The sequence below is a fragment of the Cibotium barometz genome, chromosome 18 (genome assembly GCF_041138505.1).
Source record: "Cibotium barometz isolate CiBa-2024 chromosome 18, ASM4113850v1, whole genome shotgun sequence".
Lineage (NCBI taxonomy): Eukaryota > Viridiplantae > Streptophyta > Polypodiopsida > Cyatheales > Cibotiaceae > Cibotium > Cibotium barometz.
The window spans coordinates 3,074,424-3,096,778 of NC_141063.1; the positions used below are offsets into that span (position 1 = coordinate 3,074,424).

The 22,355-nt window shown below is 42.3% G+C and overlaps 1 protein-coding gene across 1 annotated transcript; it reads left to right on the plus strand.

The window, feature by feature from the left end:
• Positions 1-1,189: 1,189 nt before the first annotated feature.
• On the plus strand, positions 1,190-3,666 carry LOC147628830 (mitogen-activated protein kinase homolog NTF3-like). The gene is made up of 2 exons (XM_086811990.1): positions 1,190-1,797; positions 2,420-3,666. The coding sequence occupies exons 1-2, from the start codon at positions 1,372-1,374 to the stop codon at positions 3,104-3,106; spliced, it is 1,113 nt and encodes a 370-aa protein (XP_086668116.1). The 5' UTR covers positions 1,190-1,371; the 3' UTR covers positions 3,107-3,666.
• The last annotated feature ends 18,689 nt before the right edge of the window (positions 3,667-22,355 follow it).

The window sequence follows — 22,355 nt, forward strand, 5'->3', positions numbered from 1 at the left end:
TATGGAGCCCACAACTATAAAGAAAGGTGTGGAATGTGGGAATGGTTATCTAACCTGGATATTCAAAGTCCTTGCATCCTGATTGGGGGGGGGGGGAGAGACTATGGGTAGTGAACATTTATGGAGCCCATAACTATAAAGAAAGGTGTGGAATGTCAGAATGGTTATCTAACCTACATATTTAAGGTCCTTGCATCCTGATGGGAGATTTTAACATGGTTAAAAAGTACTCAAATAGATGTGGGGGAACACTTTTCTAATGGGTCAAGAAAAAAAGAAATGGGAAGAGTTGAGGGGGAAAATGGGGTTTGTTGATGGGTGGGGTTTGGGGGACTGAGGAGCTGATCCTGGCCATGCCTGTTTTAGCTTGTAATATTATGGCTTCTTCTCCAGAACTGACAGAGTTTTCTTTAGCTAGCAAGCTGCATGGGTTCCTCAGACCCTGAAGTTTGAAATTGACAACTCCACTGCCCTCTCTGACCACATGCCCTTGAAGTGGGAATGGCATGTGAAAAATTGGGAGGAGGAGAAATTGAACCAATTTTCCACAAGGAAATTGAGAGTCAACAATCTATTGCTTAAGGATGATTTGTTTATTGCTTACACTGAAGAGGCCATTAACAAATTAAGAGAGAGGGGGAACAAGGAAGGGTCATAGAGATCCTTTGCGAATAACTTACATGGCATTATCAGAAGTGTTGGGAAATTGAGAGCAGGCAAGAAAGAAAAAGATGGAGTGAACATTTAGAAGCTCTCCAAAGGAAAAAAACAAGTTCGCAAATTGATTGAGGAAGAGATCAACCTTTATTCTAGATGCCAAGCATGCCTCAAAAATGAAGATGACAAGCTTGCCAATATAGGCCTAGGAGGTCAAAGATGGAGAACCTACAACTCGGTGGTGAGACGGTCCACGTGAAGAGGAAATATGTCTCAATGACGGGGCCTACGCAAGGCAGCAGCGCATGTTGGTTTGCTGTCTCATGTGTGTGCTCTCTACAGACGGGAGAGGAGAGGAGAGCAGAGGAGAAAGGTGCTATCATGGGGGAAACAAAGGCAAGGCAATGCATCATCATCCTCAACAATTTTTAGGGCATAGATATATAGTAGGCATGTGTATGTGGGTGTATGTATATAAGACATGTGTATGTGGGTGTGTATATAAGAGATATATATATATAATGCATATTTCCGTGCTTCTTGCTGCTGCCAATCCTTGTCTGCATGTTAAAACGCAAGAAAGGGAAGACCTGATAAAGACCTCCTCTTCTCTTCTTCTTCCTTGTGGATCCCTTATTGCTTCTGCTTCTTCTTGCGAGAACAAAGAAGAGTCTACGCGAACGCCCGCTGCCTAATGGTGTGAAACAGCAACCCATGGCCACCAAGATTGATCCGCCCAACGGCGCCCGCTCCGCCCCCGGCAAGCACTACTTCATGCTATGGCGGACCATCTTCGAGGTGGACCTGCGCTACCTGCCGCTTAAGCCCATCGGCAAAGGTGCTTACGGCATCGTGTGCGCCGCCCGCGACCTGGAGTCCAGCGCCAAAGTGGCCATCAAGCGCATCACCAACGTCTTCGAGAACACCACAGACGCCCGCCGCACCCTCCGCGAGATCAAGCTCCTCCGCCATCTCTTCCACGAGAACATCATCGCCGTCAAGGACATCATGACTCCCGCCTGCAAGAACTCCTTCAAGGACCTCTATGTCGTCTACGAGCTCATGGACACCGATTTGCACCAGATCATCCGTTCCTCTCAGCTCCTCAACGACGATCATCATCAGTACCTCATTTACCAGGTACAAGGAGCAAAAATGGTGCGAACCAAATTTTTTCTCTTTCTGCCTCTTTAGGGCCCTTAAAAGCTCGAAAATACTACAGAAAGGGAGGGTCTTATCAGCTTCGTACAAGGATTTGTAAGATTGGACATATTTCCAGTCGTACATGCATATCTATGTGCATTAGCTACATAGGTATATATACATCATTCAGGCACATAAATGTATGTGCAGGTATGTAGTTTTTTTATGCATAGGATTTGCAGGGGGGTAATTAATCAACATCTTCCAAGGGTTTGTAATCTTGGATGCATTTGCTTTATGAAGGCATTTCAAGTGATACATACATACCAATGTTAAAAGCTGCATTCATACACACACAAATTCATATATGTGCAGGTGTGAGAGTTAGTTTATGCATAGGATTTACATATTAAGGTAAAGGTAGTAAACAACAGAAAGGAATTGAGTTGGACAAGAAAATCTCCAAAAGTGTATGTCTATCTGCACACCCCCCCCCTCCCCCCCCCGCCCCCTTCCTTTCCCTTAAAGAAAGAAAATTCCTCACTCTCAAACACTTGAGCTCATGTGCTACCATGAACTTTTGGTATCTCATGTTACTTCTTGTGTATACCATGTGCAGCTGCTTCGAGGGTTGAAATACTTGCACTCCGCAAATGTCTTACACAGGGATCTGAAGCCCAGCAATCTGCTTCTGAATGCCAACTGTGATCTTAAAATTTGTGACTTCGGGCTAGCTCGAACGGGGCCAGAAAAGGGACAGTTTATGACAGAGTATGTGGTGACCAGATGGTACAGAGCTCCTGAGCTTCTGCTTTCTTGTGATGAATATAGTAGTGCCATTGATGTCTGGTCTGTAGGTTGTATCTTTGCTGAATTACTGGGGCGCAAGCCTATATTCCCTGGGAAAGACTACCTTCACCAACTCAAGCTAATATTGTCTACTATCGGTACACCAGGGGAAGACGACCTGCATTTCATCCCGAATGAAACAGCGAGGAGTTTTATTCGCTCTCAACCTTATGCTCCTCGTGTTTTACTTGGGAACCTCTATCCCAATGCAAACCCTCTTGCTATTGATTTAATTGATAAAATGCTTGTGTTTGATCCCAGAAAGAGGATCACTGTTATAGAGGCACTCAATCACCCTTACCTTGCCATGCTGCATGATGAGAATCTAGAGCCTACTGCCCCTTCACGGTTTGATTCCAGTTTTGAGGATGAGGATCTCAAAGAACGTGACTTAAGGGAGAAGGTTTGGGTTGAAATGCTTTACTATCATCCCGAAGTGGCAACTGACATGTGCTAGCAGATGCTCAAACCTAGCAAGAAGAGTCAAAGCTTTTACGAGGTCTTCTAGGCATGCAGGCGTGATCGTGATTCTCTTTGTCAATGCATGCACCTCAAAGATCAAACTGTGGAGAAAGAGAAGTGTTTTTCTCACCTCACCTTTGAGGTAAAGGTGACCTTAAGATAATGGAGAGAGAGAGAGAGAGAGAGAGAGACTGCAATGACGCAGCTGTGTATAGTTGTAAAATGGCACAGCAAAAAACTTAGGAGTATGTATATGAAAAGGATTGTTCTGGGTGGCCTATCAAGGGGGGGACCAGAGTCAAGTTTGGAGGAAGACTAACATGAGTGTGCATTGTAAATGTTAACAATCTGTACCTATTTATGAGCCTATGACTGTTTGTTTGAGGCTTTGTTAAATCATTGGCATAGAATAGGTGTCGTTGCCTTTTAAAATCCGCCGGGATCTTGATACTGGCTGCTTTTAGTGCTGTGCTGTGGTTTCAGCAGAGTAGTATGTGGCTTTTTTGTTTTTGTAGTATGAGGAAAGGGATACAAAAGCTTCTTTTTTGGATGCAATCTTTTTGCAAAGAAGTTTCATGGAACAAATCACTTGTAGATTGTGTATGTAGATTGTTGGCTCATCTTGTACTTCAATTTTGATCCATGTTTCCATGGGTTTTCGCTGTCTCAGGAAAGCTGCATTAAGTTAAAGCCTACAAGTAAAATTTCCCAATGCATCTTCGTAAAAAAGTCTATGTTAATGTCACCTGCATTGTTCACAAGGGTTCAGCAAAGTGTAAACCATTATGATTGATAAAGGAATAGAGGTTTAGTGAGTTATGCAGGTAGAATGTAGATTTGGTTCACGTCTTCAAAGGGTTTCCAAGTTCTCGAGGCATTGGCCTATGAGACTAACGAGTTGGGTCCACATAGTTTTCAAAATCGCCTGTTTTTGGGGTCTGAATGTAGTTCTCATGTGTACGCATGCCCAGACAACGCCCCGTTGTCAAAGACGTTCCCACACTTGCATCCCCAAGTTCCAATTTGCCAATCAACGGATCCCAAGGCCAGTTCTTCCAACTGATCCCAACTCCGTTGACATGCAAGTTGGGGTTTTTCTGCTCAAGTGCAAGCAAATTAAAGCTGTACTCACAACGCTTGGGATGAACACTCGTCTTTGTATTCATTCTACATGCATCTTATGCAGAGTTATCATATGCAGTGTTTATTGAAAATGTTATATTATTTTACATGTCCATAAAGAAAGACGAGATGAGATGTGATGGCATTGGCATCTGTTTGCATTTTGAAGGCTGGCGAGTCTCTTTTTTTTTTGAATGTGCAAAGTTGTGGTCTAGTAGGAACGCAGGAGGTGGCACATGACTGAACATCAGAGGGGCTGCTTTTACTGGGGTAGGGTCAGGCTAATAAAATGCCCTTCTTTAGGACCTTCCCTTGCTATTTTGGCATGTTTACTCCTACCAAGGATTGCAGAAGTAATGCTGTGTTGATCAACATTTTCATTTGAATTGTCTGTTGAAGGCGAAATTGAATAATTTATGCTTGTTGACTGTTCTTTTGTCTCATCATCATAGTGACTTTTATTGAAGAATACAGTACGTCTGAATTGGAAGGTAATCCTACAGTTAGTAGGCTTTCATACCAAATCTAAAGCCATATTGGACAATCATTTTGTTTGCTCAAACATCAAGTTTGTTTCTCCTATCTGTAGGCAAACACTCCAAAGATTCGTAAATGCGAGACGTTTGGCTTGGTTTTGAACCAGTGTGGTTCTTGGAGTAGACCATAGTTCAGGGAGAGTGACATTAGGTGTAGCAGTGGTAAAAAGTCAGTTTCAAACATAGAAGCGCTAGAAATAGCTTTGTCTCAATAGAATAGGAGTTGGCTTGTGGCCGAACATGTAATTATTTGGTCCTTCATGCTCTTTTCACATGATAAAACTCATGCTTGGACACATGGACAGGATGATGGACACATGAAAACAGGGTTCCTAAAGCTAGAATTGGGAATGTCTGGGTCAAAAAGGAAGAAAATCAAAAGTCAAACTTTGTTGACTAAAAAGTTGAGGACACCGTTGGAAAGAGCACGTCGAATTGAGTCAAAAAGCTATAAGTTGCTTTTTTGAAAAGCAGCTCCATGGCCAAGAAGCAAGGCCCTGAAGTTGTAAAAGCGTAAATCAAGAACTTTGACTATTATTAAAGCAAAAGCAACGAGGCAAAGCATAGCTTTCAAGGCTAAATTACACGTGCCATGGAGATGAAAGATTTGGTCTCACTTGTTGCATTATTATTTGTTATATAGCATGTGATGATGGTATTGTGATGTTGTAGTCAAAGTACAAACAAAAGTTGTTTCAAGAGTTTTAAAGACTATAAGCTTGTTGCTACATCGGTAGAGGCATGTGCTAGGCTCATTTTGCAAGATGCAAGTGAAGCACTTGATCTATCACTTTATGGGTGCCTCATCTATCTATGCAATACTAGGCCATACATTCAGTTTGGGGGTGTCTCGGTTGGGTAGGTTGAGTAGGTTGAGCAAGTTGAGTAGGTTAAGCGAGTTGAGTGTGGAGCACATTTATGCAATACTAGGCCAGATATTTAGTTTGGGGTGTCCTAGTTGAGCAAGTTAAGTACATTGGTAGGTTTATGCACATTCCTAGAAGTAAGCATTAGTAGGCTGCCAAACAAGTATACTTACAGGAAATTTAGCCCCTTGGGCTATTCTCTATGCTAAGGAGGTGATATTCACCTACATGCTTTTAGTTACTCCGGACTGGATGTTATAACACGTGAGTGTCCACTAGTGGCTTTTTCTTTCATCTTGGTGGTGATTTATGTATATCATGTCTCATTAAGATGGTGGCCACTCAAGCTGTGAAGCTAAGTACATGGTATCTTTTACAACAATTGTGGACTATGTATGACTCAAATGCCTTTTGGAAGATCTTAGCATTGGACATCCAATTCCTACCTTCATCTTCACTCACTAACAATTAGAGTGCATTGACCATTATGAGGAGCCCAATGTTTCATACTCGCACAAAGCACATTGTGGGACAAATTACCTTGGCTCTTATGTCTCTACACATGACAATGTGGTATATATGTTTATGAAGGTTCTCTCCACGAGAGAAGTTAGAAGCTTTTCGCAAAGCTTTGGGCTTATTGCCGTTTGGGGATTGATCATCCACATGATTCCTATACATGTTCACATCATCACTACAAGGGGAGATTTGTAGCTATTTATATGGTAGTGATGTGTGGACGTAGGTTAATAATGGGCGGGAGAGAGGGGGGTACTTTTTCCATCCTTAGGAAGTTTTTTCCCTCGAGCATGTGTAAACACTCTTATGAGTGTGTGTGTGTGTGTGTGTAAGTAACCTTATCATATCACCTCATTATGTCACTTCACTTGTACATCACTCATTCTCATCAGTCTACTTTGAGTGATGTGCTTCTCTGTATCTTTGTTTACTTGCTGCATCTATGTGTGTGTTGCTACCTTTGTCTCCACTACACAATAGAGAGGTAAGATTTATTTATGAGATTGAGAATACTAAATGGGTATCACCCATAGTAATTATTCCTAGAAAGAATGAAAAACTCCAAGTATATGTTGAAAAAGATCAAAATAGACACTATTAGAGATCATTAACCCCATTATGCTTGAGAGGGTCAAAAGGAAGCCTAAAACTTCCTAGATGGATTCATAGGTCAAAAGGATGCCTATAGCTTCCTAGTTGGCTTCTTAGATTATAATCAAGCATGTGTAGATTGATTCTATAAACCAATATAAAACTATAATTTCTATAAGTTGGGGGCGTATGTTTATAGAGTTATGTCATTCGGTGTCATAAATGCACCTGCCATTCCAATTAAACAAAGACATGGCTAGACAACTTATTAAAGAAGTTGCCCCCTTATCAATTGATAGCAAGACACATGTGCAGGTAAGGATATAATGGCATTTTGTGTGTGACAGGATGGGTTTCTCTCCATTCTAGAGCTAGTGTAGCGGGTGATCATTATGTTGTTAAAGCTATGACATGAAAATTAATGCAAGCTGGCTTATGGTGGCGAGATATATTTGGTGACTCACCGAGTTTGCAAAATGGTCCGATGAGTGCCAATTATTATTATTTCTACTCGTTTAAGAGAAGGATAGAACTCCTACCTTAAATTTAATCATGGTCCACCAGCAACTCTTTAAAAAGTAGAGCATTGACTTTGTAGATCTGATTACACATGCTTGTTACATTATTGTTGCCACAAATTACATGAACAAATTTAGGCCGATATGCAAGGATCGTTGCTAATTTTTATTAGTACCCATCGGTTTAGGTGTCCACTTGTTATTAGCAATTATTGCTCGTCAGTTCAGGTGTCCTATTAAACTAGTTAGCAATCATTGCGGGTTCACGTGTCCAATTGAACTAGTTATTTGGTACTCATTGCTCATATCGGTTCAAGTGTACACTTGAACTAGTTAGTAATCTTTACTCGCATCGGTTTAGGTGTACACTTGAACTAGTTAGTAATATTTACTGGCATCGGTTCAAAACTAGTTAGTGATCATTACTGGCATTCGTTCAAAACTAGTAAGTGATCATTGCTCGTAGGTTCAAAACTAGTTAGCGTTCATTTTCTCATTGGTTCAAGTGTCCAATTGATCTAGTTATCGATTAAGGCTCACATTTTATCAACGAAGTGGTGAGATTCTTACTTGGTAGAATTCTTGGTTCACTCGAAAGTCATTGCTCTAGTATTGACATAGATCCAATTCTAGGAAAATAGAGAAAATAGAAACTTGCAAGAAAATAGATTATTCAACCCAAATAACTCATCAAGTCCACAAATTCTACATATTCAATAATTGAATGAATAACAAATAAAATACTTAGCTAAAGATAATGACTCAAACATTGGGTGCAATCATCCCCCCTCATGTGTGTGGCCTCTCCCCACACATGAGTATTTACGTGATTCTTCATTCCAAAATAGGCCATAACCTCCAAAAATACAAAAAGGTGCTTTTACTTACATAGCAGTCTCTTATGCTTAAAATAGAGTGTCCATAAATTGAGACTAGGGTTAAAGCATATCATGCTATACAAAAATATTAAAGTTCAAGTCTAAGCTTGATAAATCAAATCTTTCCAAAATAAATCAAAATGTGCACAAGCTAGCATATGTATCTACAAAGCTTATTTACAAGAATGTGTGCCAACAAATAATATTATGCGTATTCTCCTTAATCTTTTGAATCCTCTTCACCTATAAAATAACCAACAGCAAATTGATAAACAAATATTTGATAAGTATACAAAAACAAACCATCACACCACACATGTTTGCCAAGAGTAAGTAAACTAAGAATTAACCTTTTATACAAACCAACTATAACAAACATTGGAGGCCCCAACATTAATGTATATCAAACGTATTAATATTTATAATGGCATCACCCATGATATTAACATGACTTGTCTTCATGCAAAGATAATCCAAGCGTCCCCGAATTATCTAAGAGGGTAGAATAATATTTTTAAGAGAGCTTAAAATATATTCTCATAACAAGCTGATCGTCAATTGAGAGCACCAACAAGACATTTTCACCAACAAGACAGTTAAAGCTAGTAGAAATGACTAGGAGCATAAGCTCAGGGCTTCAGTATGGGCTTATCAAATAGCTTACAAAATTGCTACAAGTAGCTCGCCATGTAGTACATCACTTTGGTTAGAATCTCCTTAGAGATTTGCACACACCTTGTTGAGCTCCTTCTAGAAGTAGTTTGTCCAATTGTATATATGTTTGCTATGCAACCTCGCTATGGTATATTGCATTAACTTTTGGGCCTATTCTTCTCTTCCTTTCTGCTTTCTTTAATACCTTTCCACTTTCTTTGATATTCTTCACCAACTAAACTACTTTCTTTAATATTTTTTATGTTGAGTCTACTTTCCTTGAAAATTTTCTTTTGTTTTAACAAGACTTTCTCCATCTACCTACTTCCGTCAACATTTTGCCAACTTAGGCTGCTTTCTTTGACATTTTTCACATAATGTAATGTTTAGATGGTCCATCTAACACTTATCAGATTGTCAGACCCACTTCTCAACTATGTTGCTAGCTATTGTGTGTCTCCATCACCACTTCTAGGTTTTGATAGATATGCATTGGATCCAGTTTCCAATGGGGTAGATGGCTTGCTAGAGGTAAGCACACCGACGATCTTTCTTGTACCTCTAGTGCACTTATTGGTGTTGTCTTTCCTTGACCTTTCTTGGGGCAGAATGGTGGTTGTCTCACTTGGTTTGATGTAGAGCTTTCCTCTTGTTTTCTACCTTGGGGTTGAAGTCATGATCTCTCTATTTGCATCAGGTTCACTTTTTTTTATGCATCTTTTCCTCAATATTATTTTGGGTAGTCGTGACCATTAGTGGATCTAAGAACATCGGTGTAGGCTTCTTTTTTGTTGCTCTATAACTGATGATCCTTTTTAACCTATTCTTTTTTAATAAAAACCTGATGTAGTGACTAATGTGCTCTCTAGAGCTTACTTTGGGTGGTACCCAAGTCTCTATATTCCCTTGATACAACCCATAGGCTAATAGCAACTATCTTTGTACCCCTATGGCCTTGTTGGTGGCATAGTGTATGCTTCCTTGATGATTTGCATTGCTTCACTGGTTCATGGCCTTGGCTCACCCTTGGTAACCATATTATAGCAACAAAACAACTTGAGTAGAAACCCACCATGGACCTTTATAGGCTTGAGTGCGGTATAGCCTAGTATGTTGAGCTTCAGTAGGTACCTTGCTACCAATTATAACTCTTGGATGTGAGTTGTGTTAGGCGTGACGGTGGGAGCCAGCCTGAGTTGATAAACTTGAAGGATTAAGGCCTTGGATGGATGATTTAAGAGGGTAAGAAATCAACTAAAGAAACGAGATCTCCATCAAAGCCATGATTGGTTGATGGTGGGAGCCAACCTGAGTTGATAAACTTGAAAGATTAGTGCCTTGGATGGATGATTTAAGAGTGTAAGGAATCAACTAAAGAAACGAGGTCTCCATCAAAGCCAGGATTGGTTGATGGTGGGAGCCAGCCTGAATTGATAAACTTGAAGGATTAAGGCCTTGGATGGATGATTTGTTTGTTATGGAAGAGGTTAAGGAATCAGCTAAAGAAATGAGGTCTCCATCAAAGCCAGGGTTGAGACTATGTTTGAGAGTATGAATCTACGTGTTAACCCATTGGAAGCTTTTCTTGTCCCTCCTTTGTCTGTAGTGTAATTTGCAGTCTTTTTTGATGAATATGGCATTGATGCTTTTGCCATCCACCCTCTTGAGAAGTAAGTTCTCATTCATCATTCTTGCATTCATGACATAGAATTTGCATTCCACGGGGTTAGATTTAATGGGGAGAGAGAGATTATTAACATCTTTAACCTCCACAGCAAATGATGTTGCATATGAGTTGAATTTCCATAAAAGGTGGTTTTTTTAATTTTAAACGAGTCTCATAAGACATGAGGTTATGATTGGTGCCTGTGTCAAGAAGTGCAAACACTTCACTAACTCTGTCACCATGTTGAATATATCATCACACTCTAGGTGACTTCACTACTAGCAAGTCATCACTCTCAAGGTCTTGTACTAAAACCACTTTAGCTTCTCGTTGAGCTCTTCTTTTAAGCTTATGTGCTTGCTTCTTTCCTCTTTCTTCTTGTGGATTTGGAACAACATACCTTCAGTCAAAGGGACATAATAGCGCTTTCATTAAGAAATCCATCCATTTCCACATCATCCAAGGTTTTGATTCTTACCAATCCTTGGGGTGTTAATTTAGTAACCCTAAAAGACCCAAGTCCACTTTGCTTCAACTTACGTTTACTATTTTGCATAATATACAAAAGACCATATCTTCTTTGTTGATTTCCTTATCTTTTAGATTGTGGTCAAACCATTGCTTATGCCTTAGTTTCTCAATAATCAATGGATCTAAGTCTTGTTTGAGTGAGCTTATCAAGGCCAGTGCACATGGCTACTCTTTTCCTCGTTGCGTTTGCAATCCACAGTGCCACCAGGGTTGTATTGTGCACGTGGAGGGGGCCAGCTTTCCAACGTCTCCAGCTACGTCAGCTGCACCCCACGTCACCCCCAACATCTCATTTCACACCTTCTTCTTCTCCAGCCATGTCTCATTGTCGCTGTGAATCAACACGTTCTGCTCATCTTCTTCTTCTCCTGCTGCTCGCTTTCTACAATCTTGCACTGCAGAGCACCTTCTACAACAAGCCTCTTTATCACTCCATTTCTTGCTAGGTTTTTTGCTATTAACAAGCTAAACACAAGCATGGTTAACTCCATATTCGCCAAACCAAAACTCTCTCTCTCTCTCTCTCTCTCTCTCTCTCTCTCTCTCTCTCTCTCTCTCTCTCTCTCTCTCTCGATTCTCCATTGTAAACCCCACATCACAATGCGAGGCTCTCCTTGCAATACTATGGCTATGTACATGGATGGAAGCCACAGGTGTTCTTGCCCTTGGAGAGTCTCGGAGCATCTTCTATTTTTGTGTTCTAGTTTTGCCGATCATGTTGTCCGTCCCCCATCTCATGGAGCAACTCCTTCAAATGGCTTTCACACGGCGTGAATGGTGGGTGTTCCCAAGACAACATGTGTTTTGGCATGGTGTTCAACAAAACGTGTGGCTTCGAGAGCTTGATAATCGGGACAAGCTCTTTCGCAGACGTTATCAGCTCCCTTTTCAAGCTTTCCAACTTTTTCTCTGTGAGGTAATGCCTTTCATGCCACCGCACACACTCAATCGTTTGTTAGGGAGTCCATAGATCTAGAGAAGGCACTTAGCTTCATGCTCCTTCGCCTAGCACACAATGACTCCACCACACACATTGCTGATACTTATGGTGTTAGGGAATCGACAGTGCGTAAGTATTGTAATGCCATTGTTGGCATCTTGGCTGTCAACTTAAGAAGCCAGTACATCTCCATTCCACAAGGAGTAAGGCTCCGCAATATTAAATGTATGTGGAGCGATTGATGGTACTCATATAAAATTGTCTAGATGACCAAGGAAAGAAGATACCCCAGCGGAGTTTTGGTGCCGCCATCGTTTTTACTCTATATTGTTACAAGCTATTTGTGACGCTCAAAAGTGGCTTTGGAATGTTTGTGTGATTGTCCCTGGTGGTACCAATGATGTTTTTCATTGGAAAGCATCTAGTATATACCACAAGATGCGAAGACGCCAAGTGCTCACATCCCTTATTGTAAGGTTAGAAGGAACATGCATATCCCCATACCTTCTTGGTGATGTGATAAGGGACATGGATCATTGCGATTGCAAATTGAACACTCATTAAGATTTTGTACGGTGTTCGGTAGGTTCAATTCCTACTGCATCGAAAAGAATGCATTGGATGGATGCCTGGGCATTGAGAGGGAAGGACACTTCCAAAGACGAAAGGCCATGGGGAGATACCGTCTATGATCCATGGGTTTCCAATCGGGAAATTGTATCCAAGCTTGCCAGGCATGCCATGTGCTGCGGCTCCGTCGCCTCGGACTTGAGCGACTTAGCGAACTGAAACATCATTGTAGCTAAAGGAAAGGAAATCAACTGAGACTCCGTTAGTAGTGACGAGCGAAAGCGGATTAGGCAAAGAAAGGGGAAGGGGCCCCGAGGGGGGGACCCCGCTTTCCCCGGCCCCTTCTATTATTTCATAGTACACGGGAGGGGGGCGGCTTGGGGCCACATCAACTCTCATTGTCACTCCATATAAGGAGGCTAATTGTCCAAATGGAGGAGATTGGCACACCTTTAATTGTCATTTGTCTCAAGGAAGAGTCAAAATTGAAAATACATTTGGCATGATGAAAAATAGGTGGCGCATTTTGCGAGACATATCGGTCGACCTCTATCACACACCTACTTACATCATTGCATGTTGTGTCCCGCATAATTTCCTACTAGAACATGTGGAGGAACATATTGATCCCCATCTCAACAACTTGAAGCCCCCTCGTACAGCAAGACGAGCATATACGCGAGCAACGGATGCGCAACATTTTGTATTGAGTGGCACACAAGATATGGAGTGCTTCAAAGGGAGAGGTGATCGAGAGGACTTCAAGTGTATAAATTGTGCAAGACAATTTTAAAACGTTTAGAATGTAAATAGAAATCCATACAACATTTTGTATTGAGTGGCACACAAGATATAGAGTGCTTCAAAGGGAGAGGTGATCGAGAGGACTTCAAGTGTATAAATTGTGCAAGACAATTTTAAAACGTTTAGAATGTAAATAGAAATCCATATAATTATATAGCTTCAAACTCTTGTTGCCTCCATTCCCAGCCAAAAGTCCGGCGATTTGCAATTGCATTTCCATAGCCTTTTCAGCCTGCACTATTTCAACAGCAATTCGTTGAAGCTCAATCTCCTTCATAGCGTTTGTAAAGTAAACCATGCCTTTCTTGAGTTCTGCAGCAAGAGATGAGCTAGCCGAAAGCCTTCTCTTCTTCTTGTTCCATTGGCCTCGTACTTGCTCTCCATCTACACCAATGTTAGGACTAGGGCCATTCGTGGGAGATGGTCCAGTCTTGTCTTGGCTTTGAGTTTGTGTTCTTTGAGCTTGGGGGCTTGGGATTTTTTCTTGGTCCTTTGCATCTTATTCTTGGTTGTCTTCATCATCCTCTATAGGCACCTCGACCACACCAACGAAGTCATCGCCTGTAAAGCCACCAACAAGCCCTCTCACCTTCGATGTTGTAGCCAAGATAGTGGCACACCGATCAAAGAACTCCCAGTTGGACGGTGCAGCTCCAGTCGTTCTCTCCTTGGCCTTCTCGGCCTTGTAAGTCTTCCGAAGGCTATCCACGTGTTCTTGCATTGAGATTGAGAGAAGGTGCTACCACACTTTGCATTGAGCGTCTCCACGATGCCTGCCCAATGCTTTTTCTTGAAGTTGCCTTTGTTATGATACAACCACTTGGCCTCATAAAGGGAAAGAAGACATAAAACTCGATTCTTTGTCCAAGTCTCTAAAAGGGCTTTCTTGCGCACTCTAGATTTTGTAGAAGAGGTCACTATGCTGCCACTATGGATACATGTTACAACTCCCATGGGGCTTGAAAGTTGTGATTGGGGCTCATCACTTGTATTGCTAATGTGAGGTACAATAGGCATGGAGGACACAGAAGCGGAGTTTGTTGACTCGTCCAAGGAGGGAGGGGGAAAGTTGTAATAATGATGCTGAGATTGAGTTGCGCCATTGATGAAACCAAGCTGAGGCAATGCAAAATTCAAATTAATGTGCTCGATAGGGCTTTCATAGAGATTACCGAGATGGTTGTTCGAGCACCCTGGCGTCAAAAGTTGTGAGAATGACTGATACTGGTCGATGCAATTGGTTGTAGCATGCATCGTTAGCCCCCCGTTATTGGTTTCAGGCATAGAGTTGGATTGGGTGGTGCCGAACTGCTCGCATTGTGTTGAGTGGCAAACATATTGTGGTGGACGAAATGCCGTGAATGCACTCACGAAACTGGGGTTGCCGGCTTCGGATACTTATCCATGACTGCATACAAAACCAAAAGACATATTAGTATCTATGCAGACAAAACCAAAAGACATATTAGTATCCATGACGGTAGAGAGAGAGAGAGAGGCTTTCATGCAGAAAAGCGCTGCACCTCTCTCTGGGCATCAGCAACACGTAGTGAAAAACACGGGGGGCATCTGGCTTGGTAATTGCGGAGAGAGAGAGAGAGAGAGAGAGAGAGAGACCTACGCTACTGTGCAGGACCTGCCCAATACCAATGGGTGGGGGTACTGTTGTGTAAGGCGGTTGCCAAGGTAAATGTTTGTGTACTGGACTGGTGCGGTGTTACATTGGAGAGAAAGCCAACTACAGGAGAGTCATGGCAGGCTATCACGAGAAAGAGACCTGCGCAGGTTGGATGTGGACGAGTACTGCGCATGGCGGGTTGGAGCTAAAGGCCACGATGGCGGGGTGGCGGGAAATCAAGGTGGGAAGCTGTACGAGGGAAAGTTGGAGGACGTGCAACCTGGCGTTTTCCTCTCCCCGTCACGTTTACTCTATAGATGAAAGGTTTTCACGTGGCGGGAGAATAAAATTACTCTCTGTAGACGAAAGGTGCTTTGGGCAGCATTCAGAGAGCACTTTTTAGTAGCCGTTTATTAACAACAATTCAGAGACTAGGCATAACGTACTCCATTGCATCTAGCCCTGCTTGATCCCATCGTCTTCGAGACTATCAATCACCAGCACACATAAGCAATGAATATGAGTGAGGCAAGGCAGAAGAGCAAGTGGGGTAGCCGTGGACGCTGGAGGCAGTGGAACTACCAGCCTACAGGAGCAGTGATGCAGCGCTAAGGACAACACACTCCTTTACACACCACTAGATGTGTCAAGGGACATGGAGATGCTGACGACAGTGTGCAAATCGGGCAAGAAGGCAAGGGGAGATCGAGGCCAAGCTAAAGAAGGCCATGGAGGCCGACGAGCTGCCGAGCAAGGAGAAGGTTAGCGAGAGGACCTCTTCCGGATGATGACACACTTGAAGATGTGCAACGACTAAAAATCGCACCCAGTATACAAGCCCACGTACTTGGCCATGCTGCATCTTGTGACTCCAATGGGCAGATGGAGTACTTTACCAGAGTTGTACAACACTACCTGGAAGATAGGCCCTTATCCGACACCATCGCCTTAGATGATGCAAACCTTGAGTGTGCAGAGCAGTAGTCACGGTGAAGTTGCAACAACAATAGATGACGCGGACAACCAACGATCATGTAATCGAAAGAAGAAGAAGGCAGCTAGCCATAGTGCATGCAAAAGCCAAATGCAAGAAAACAAGTAAGTGACTGAAGCAAGATGTTGGATGCCAATGCAAGTAGTGTCTCCATGTCATTGGAGTTGGAACTGGGAGTGCCTCCATATCATTGAACTTGAAGAATTAAGAGTGCAACTATTGCAAAAGCACAAAAAGGATTTGAAGGATGCCTTACAGAGTTTGCAGTAACAGATACAGGAAGAAGCAGAGAACGCCCAGAAGAGGTTGGAGAGCCAAAGTGCAAGATGCACTCAGTACCCAGGGAATCCCGCACCAATGCTAACAAATACAAATAAGGTAGAGATATGCAGCTTACCTTATGGGATGCCCAGATAGATATTGCCAAATTGAAAGATGCTCAAGAGGATGCCCAGCATCACATGCATGTGTGTAACCAAAAGGATGGTATGGTGTGATTGAGGGAAAGAACGCCCGAATAGTTTAACTTGAAGCCAGTGTCGCTAGGCTTGAGGCCTATGGTTCAAGGGACTCTTTACCTATGAGGCGCAGAAAAACATAGATGTGCTTATGGATGCAGCCTTCTTCAAACTTGCGGAGATGCCTATGCAAGTAGCTGGGCCCTCATCAGATACTTTCTTTGCACACAAAGATGCTGAGGTTATATCTACTACAATTTAACTTAATAAGGTTATGGATGATATCACATCCTACCTTCAGTATGTTGTACTTTGATGACAAGCTGGCCTTTCCCATGCACCCCATTATGCATAATCTGGACAGTGCTGGATCCAGGTACTACTCCATTATGCAGAATCTACACACAACAGAGATGAGGACATTATTATGCTTAAAGTGTCTCTAGAGCTAGATGCATATATATAGTATTTAATAGAGAAGCCTTAGTGACGAGCTTCAAATGGTTTGAGAAGATCGGGTGGGACTTGAGACTTGTGTTTAGACACTTAATTGGCGTATGTGAGTTCATCTATTTGGATGACGCTTTAAAGCTACACTTGAGCAACATATGATTGCACAAGCATGATGTGGAGCAAGTTTTCCAATTATTGGATGTCAACGAGCTCTTCATCAATATGACAATACATATGAATTTTTTTCCAACAACACTTCCTGTTTAGTCCGTGTGTTTTCCTTGATATTGACATAATTACACATACAATTCAGCCGCCCATTGTTTTGATAGCATGCGCTTCAATAGTCAAAGTAAAGTGGACGCAAAGCCCCCTCTTGGAAAAGAGGATCACTTTTCTTAAGAGCATTTGGTTGTGTAAAGGCAAAAAGAAAGAAGGAACGATGGTCATATATAAAGGGCCTCATGTTTCATTTTATAGGGTGGTTATTATTAGCTTAAAGCAGTTACTAAATTAATAAAGGAAATGATGCTCGTCTTCGAGGAATGTGCAAGTTGTAGAAGACGTTTTCGCAAGCTATGGTTTTGCTGGGAACTAAAGGAGCAGTACGTGGGACGTGGGAGCAGTAGGCAGCCATTATCGGCAGGTGTTGCCCACTCGCCTGGCCCGAAGGATAGGCATGTAAAAACGACCAAAAGGCGGTGAAATAAAGGCATTCTTCGCAAATTTGGTGTCCTAAAAGCAGGCCAACCAGACCAATGCGGTGCAGTAAGGGAAATCCCCACTGAAGGGGCCCCACCAGCAGCCTCCAGCCACCTTTAAGGAACCAATGGCCAGCAGGCTGCAGCCAGCAGGTGTCCCAATCCTAACTCACGAAACAGACCATGCTATGTTCTGTAAGCCCACCGGAGCGTGTAGTGATAGATGCAACCATGTATACGAGAGACAAAGACGGAGGCTTTTCCACCAATACAACAAATGAATACAATATCAAACAAAATGTCGATGTCGAGATCAGGCTGAGGTCGATGTTGAGGCACAAGATAGTTGATGCTGAGCTCACCACAAGGATGACCCACGAGAGGCTTACACCAGGGTAGTACCGAAATCAAATGAGTCCAACTGATGTTCCCAAGTATCCACAAAGCCTTCTATACTCAATCCAATCTAGACAAAGACAAACCCCTTGCCCAAGGGGTTCACACCAAGGTGTGTGTGTATATATATATATATATTCACACGGCAACCCCTCCGTCGATGACTAAAGTGTTGAAACTAATAGCTTAATGTTGGTTCTGGTGGCGGCTGATATTTTGTTCAGGGAGGATGTTATGCTCAGCCGTACACAGGGCAGAGGTGGCACCTGTACTTGAAAGGGGCGCTGCAGACTGAAACGGTGCAAGCTCTTCCGGGCAGCAAGGAGGGAAAAAGCGGCGCTATGGATAGGGATGCTGCAGGTGGCACTGCTGGACAGAGCGGCATAGCACAGCAATGGCAGCGTAACAGAGTAGAGGCGGTGTTGTCTACCAGTGGCGGTGGCTGGTCTTCAGGGCGACGTTGTGCTGCTACTGATGCTGGCAGCGACGGGAGGCGGTGGTAGAATCGACTACAGGTGGCACAAAGGCGGCGTAGCCAGAGGGTGAGGATGGAACAGGTGCTGCTGGTACTGTTGGCGGCGCACAGGGTAGATGAAGGCGGCGTCAGCGGCGGCTGAGTATACCTGATGGTGGTGGAACGCCGGCTGAAGGGAGCATGGTGTTCTTGCTTTTCCCAAGGAGTTCTCCACGTGCTGCCTCCAAGATTTCTTCAATGGTCCACCAAGAGGATGCATGGTCTTTAAATACTTGAGGGGATGCCTGCTTTTATCCATTCTTTGCTTTTGCCTTTATTCCTTAGCTTTTGTTTTATTCCCGTGCTTTTGCTTTAATAATAGTCAAAGTTCTTGATTTACACTTTTACAACTTCAAGGCCTTGCTTTTTGGCCATGGAGCTGCTTTTTGACTCGATTCGACGTGCTCTTTCCAACGGTGTCCTCAGCTTTTTGGTCAACAAAGTATGACTTTTTCTTTTTCTTGCTTTTTGACCCAAACGTGTGCTTTTTCCAATTCCAGCTTTAGGAACCCGGTTTCCATGTGTCCATCATTCTGTCCATGTGTCCGAGCATGAGTTTTATCATGTGAAAAGAGCATGAAGGACCAAATAGTTACATTCCCTCCCTCTTATATCATAGTTGTCCTCAATTGTGGAATAGATTTGGTACTAGTCCCATTTGGTGCTCGATCTTTCCTCGTATATATGTGGTGCCTTCCGCTCCTCTAGCAACATCTTTATGTGTTTCTTTGACCGATGTTCTTGTTCTTGATGGTATATATTCTTCATAGCATGTAGCAAGGGTTGGAAAATAAATGCATACTCACCTTTTGCAAAAACTAGACACAAGCTAGTCAACAAACAAGTATGCATCATTCGCATCTACTGGGTATTCTAGGTACTGGCCAGGTAGTCTGGAGCCCAGTGGACTATCACATGCCATAAATCCAAGCATTGTCCATGCATCAAAAACAACACACAAAGTCAAAGAAATTAAAAAATACATCAGTATGCAATGCACAAGTGATGATCCTCCTGTTCTTCATGGATTGTCATGTCCGATTTCATCGAAACCGTGCTGAGCCATCTGGTCACTAAGACCGCTCAGACTTTTCCTCAAGGCCATCTGGTCATTGGGACCGCCTGAGAGTTCATCAATAGTCATTTGGGCCATCTAGTTGCATTGACCACCCGACTATGAAATCTAATACAATCATTTGGGCCATCTGGTCGCAATGACCGCCTGACTATGAAATCCTATACAGTCATCTGGGCGCAATGACCGCCCGACTGCGAAATCCAATACAATCATCTGGGCCATCTGGTTGCAATGACCGCCCGATTGCGAAGTCCAATATATCTGGCATCGTTGCCATCCAAGGGGTCATTTGGCACTGTTGCCATATACACATCTCGTTCTGGCATGGTTGCATGTCCATATACAAATCTTGTTCCTTGGGCTTTCTGGCATCGTTTGCCACCCAAACTAGAGCATGTCCAAATAACCATTATAAGCAAAATAATGATCAATTCCAGTTCAATATATATATATACATCCAATGAAGAGGGCTTAGAGATACAATCCCTCCCTCTTAAATCTTTCTTGATAACAAAATGTCACAAAAATATGTTCCATTATAGTTCTAGAGATCCTCATCTAAAACTATCATAAGCTATTACATAGCCTTTATGATACAAAGCTGCTCCAAAAACTTCATGGCAGGATGTCAATCTGATGACCTTCTAGTCTCTTTAACTTCTTGATCTGTCAGGTTGGGATAATTTGCAACCAAGTGTCCCTTCTTTCCACATTGAAAACACTTCCCTTCGTTGGTATATTCTTCGAGTTGCTTAAGACACAATTTTCTTCAAAAGGGTGGAGGTTTGTCCTCACTCCTATTGTTCTTTTCTTGTGACTCGGTTCTTGATGGGGATCGGTCTCTAAACTTCTTCCTTTGAGATGAGTCTCGATTCTGATTCTTGATTTATCCACCATCCAAGGCATATATGTAGCTTCGGCCTGCAAAGCTTTGTCTTGGGCTTCTTCCAAGGTTTTAGGTCCCAACATATAGACTGCTTGATAAAGCTTTTGGTTGCAATCCATTTACAAACTTTTGAGACGGCTGAGAAGTTATTAAGATATGTTGCCACACTTTCTCCTGCTTTTGCTTTACCTCATCCCATTCCTTTTGTACATCTGCTTCAAAGGTAGCGGGAAGGAACTTCTTGTTGAAAATGGTTTTGAAAATGGTTTTGAAATCAGTCCATGAGGTAGGCTCGGTCCCTTCTTGTTGAAAATGGTTTTGCAATCAGCCCATGAGGTAGGCTCGGTCCCTTCTTGGACCACCTTTAGCCACCAATTCAAGGTCTTGGTCCCTGATTTTCCCGCCCCAAAAACGTTGATCCAAAAGGAGTTGGGCAATCCATACTGCAATGTCCAAATCCTTGACAGTTATAGCATTTCACTCCCTTGTTCAAGGGAGGAACTTCTGAAGTTGAATTCCAGGGGATTAAGTTCTGGGAAAGAATAGGGGAGTACACCACACTGAGCGGGGAACAAGCCACACCCCCTCTTCAAGAATTTATTTTAGGAACAATCCATGGGTTTTTATACTTGAGGGAATGCCTGCTTTTATCCATTCTTTGCTTTTACCTTTATTCCCTAGCTTTTGTTTTATTCTCGTGCTTTAATCTTCTCCTCATTAGGACATATAAGCAACATGTCATCAATGTTGACCAATAAACAATTTATACTCCTCTTTTCATAGAGGGTACTCTCAATTGGACTGTTGCAAAAACTATTTGTAGAGCCAAAGATGTATTTATCTTCTCATACCATTCTTTGGGAGCTTGCTTAAGGCTATATAAAGCTTTTTTAAAACTTGTATAATTTAGACTCCTATCCCTTTTGAACAAAACCATGAGGCTGATAGAAAAAAACCTCCTCATGAAAATCACTATTCAAGAAGGCAGTCTTGATATCTAACTAATGTACATGCCATCTATGATACACTGGCGGATTATAGTCATACGAGAGCGTCGTAATATGTGCCCTTCTCGTGAGCATAACCCTTACAAGTTCCTCTTCACTGTATATGATGGCAATGAGAGTGTCGCTTGTTTCCACATCTCATCTTTTTTCCATTTTTTACATATCTTTAAACCACTCACCCCATGAGACTGATGATGAGAACTTGCACACATGTCCTGCAGAGGCAGTAAAGGAATACTTAATTTGCTATCCTGTAATGTAACATTTTGGCATACTTTTGGATTCCTCTATGGCTACCCTTTCCTCATCCACTGTATAATCCACCATTGCCCCATAAATAGGCTAATTTGTGGGATAAAATTGAAGCTACTTTTCAACCGAAATGGGTTCATTTGCAGCACTTTCTTGAGCATTCATTCGCTCCACATATGGTTGTCCAGCATTGTACAAAGGTAGAAGTGTGTATCAAAGATGTCCTCATACATTTTGCTGTTTAGTTCCCATAAAATCATGGGTTGAACTAACAAAGATAACATCTCTACATTTTGTTATTTATTTCCCATAAAATCATGGGTTAAACTAAGGTCTTAACAAAGGTGACATATCTACTCACCAAAATCTACCTTGGTGCGGATGGTACAATCTCTGAGTTGTATCCCATAAAAATTCATTTTATCGCCTTGTTATCCAACTTATTGTGTTATTTCTTAGGCACAAGAGGATAGGCAAGACAACCAAAAACATGCAAATGATCCACAAAGGGATTCCTACCATTCCAAGTTTCATAAGGGGAGTTATCTACAAGGCCTTGGTGGGACATCTCTTATCAACACATAAGTGGCACACATAACTACCTCCAACCAAAAAGCATGCAATGTGCCATCTCGATGAGAGATCTATTCGTTCTCCCAGTCACACCAATTTGTTGAGGTCTGTAAGACACC

What these genes read in the sequence shown, in the direction of transcription:
- LOC147628830 (XM_086811990.1), top strand. Translation starts at nt 1,372, where the DNA reads ATGGCCACCAAGATTGATCCGCCCAACGGCGCCCGCTCCGCCCCCGGC. An exon ending in ATCAGTACCTCATTTACCAG is followed by an intron (nt 1,798 to 2,419) that starts GTACAAGGAGCA and finishes TACCATGTGCAG; the next exon opens with CTGCTTCGAGGGTTGAAATA.